Here is a 1,687-nt window from a genome sequence, read left to right on the forward strand (position 1 = left end):
AAGGTTTACATCTTTGAACGAGTGATTCCGATGGCGAGATTCTCCATCAGTGAAGAATACGTCACCGATGACCAGGGGTGGATGTACCATACAAGAAGGGGTAGCCTCCGCTACCCCTTGGCGATCTGGCGGTAGTGTAAATTTTGGAAAAAATTGACATTTTTTTAACGTTTTTTCGATTTCGTTACCCCTTTCTTTTAAGACGTTACCCCTATGAAAGTTTTCTAGATCCGCCACTACGACGATGTTCCACTCACCTTCAAATGCCTGAGATTATGCAAATCCGCATCTCAATCTCAATCGAAAAGATCCGTTCACTAATCGCAGTCGCAGATGTGTGTTGTAACGGAGGAAGAACAGGTACCAATTGAAGATCACGCTGACGCGTTTATCAAACCCTCTGACACCATATACAACATAAAAGCCAAGATCCCCTTTGATGTTATAGTCAGCAAGGGTATTGATGTCATGGAGGACTATTACGTTGAAGATCAACTCTTGCTTGTCACGCGGAATAAGTACCTAATCCTGGATCTTGGCTTATGTTGCCGATGGTGTATGAGGGTTTGAGTTCCGGAGTAAGAGTCTCTCCAGTGTGGGTCTTGATGAATATATCTTCATAAATACCCTTGACTTTCATATCAGTGTGAGGGTCGATTTACTGTTGATGTGGAAGTCGATAAGGGTGCCGCTGTCCCCGGGAACCATTTTGTTGAAGATCAGCACCTGCTCATCAACAGAAATACCTTCCTTCATTTTGATCTTTTCTTTCACCGAGGCAATGGTATCTGTGGGCTTGACTTCAAGAGAATAGGTTACCGTTCCTTCAGCATTCTTGATTGATATATTCAAGAGAGTGCTTGATTTACATGCAAGTGTGAGGGTGGGATCCTTCTTGATGAGCACGTCGACAAGAGTATTGATGTCCTCAACAACCTTTCCCTTAAAGATCAGTTCCTGTTGGTGAAATGGAATGCATTCCTTAGTCTGGATCTTGAGTTTGATGCTGCCAATGGTGGCCGAGTCTTTGACTTTAAGGGATATGATCTTTCCAGTGGCAGTCTTGACTAATACTATATGTGAACAAGGAAAAACAAAGATAATAAATCAACTAATTACTTCTTTAGTTCAAAATTGATATCAATTGTATCACAAAAGTTAACATATCTGCCATCACACATTCAAATGGCATTCCTCTATAACACACATAATTTCACAAACTGAAACAACTTAAAATATCACTAGGTTAGGCATGTGGTATACTGGTCAAGAGAGTTCTCCTCTTGTGGAGTAATTAGGTTAGGGATGAGCTCAGTACTGGTGCTGAAATTCGCCTAATATGGGTATTGGTACCGGTACCGCAAATGCTTGGTATATCACTGGCACCCGACCGATATCGATATTTGAGAGTAAACTTCGATAAAATTCTGGTATCGTACTGGACTGAAAGTACAGGTACTGAAAACGTCCAAAGGTGGGTACCGAATCTGTTGAAAGTAATTCGGTTTAAGAAATTCGATATCAGTACCCGCCTACCCGGTATCAAATGTTTATCCCTAACACAGGTTCAATCTGATGGGGAGTAATTTAGGAATTTATGAGTGGAACCCTTGTTGTTCAAACAAAAAAAAAAAAAAAAAAAAAAAAAAAAAAAAAAACCTTGTATCATATATAGATATGTTAAGAA

The 1,687-nt window shown here is 40.2% G+C and overlaps 1 protein-coding gene across 1 annotated transcript; it reads right to left on the reverse strand.

Annotated features, from left to right (window-relative positions):
• Positions 1-636: 636 nt before the first annotated feature.
• Positions 637-1,192, reverse strand: LOC110932468 (polyubiquitin 8-like). The gene is made up of 2 exons (XM_022175802.1): positions 1,180-1,192; positions 637-1,073 (listed from the first exon to the last, which is right to left on the reverse strand). Exons 1-2 carry the CDS (start codon positions 1,190-1,192, stop codon positions 637-639), a joined length of 450 nt encoding a protein of 149 aa, XP_022031494.1.
• Between the last annotated feature and the right edge of the window lie 495 nt (positions 1,193-1,687).

The sequence above is a fragment of the Helianthus annuus genome, chromosome 1 (genome assembly GCF_002127325.2).
Source record: "Helianthus annuus cultivar XRQ/B chromosome 1, HanXRQr2.0-SUNRISE, whole genome shotgun sequence".
Taxonomy (NCBI): domain Eukaryota; kingdom Viridiplantae; phylum Streptophyta; class Magnoliopsida; order Asterales; family Asteraceae; genus Helianthus; species Helianthus annuus.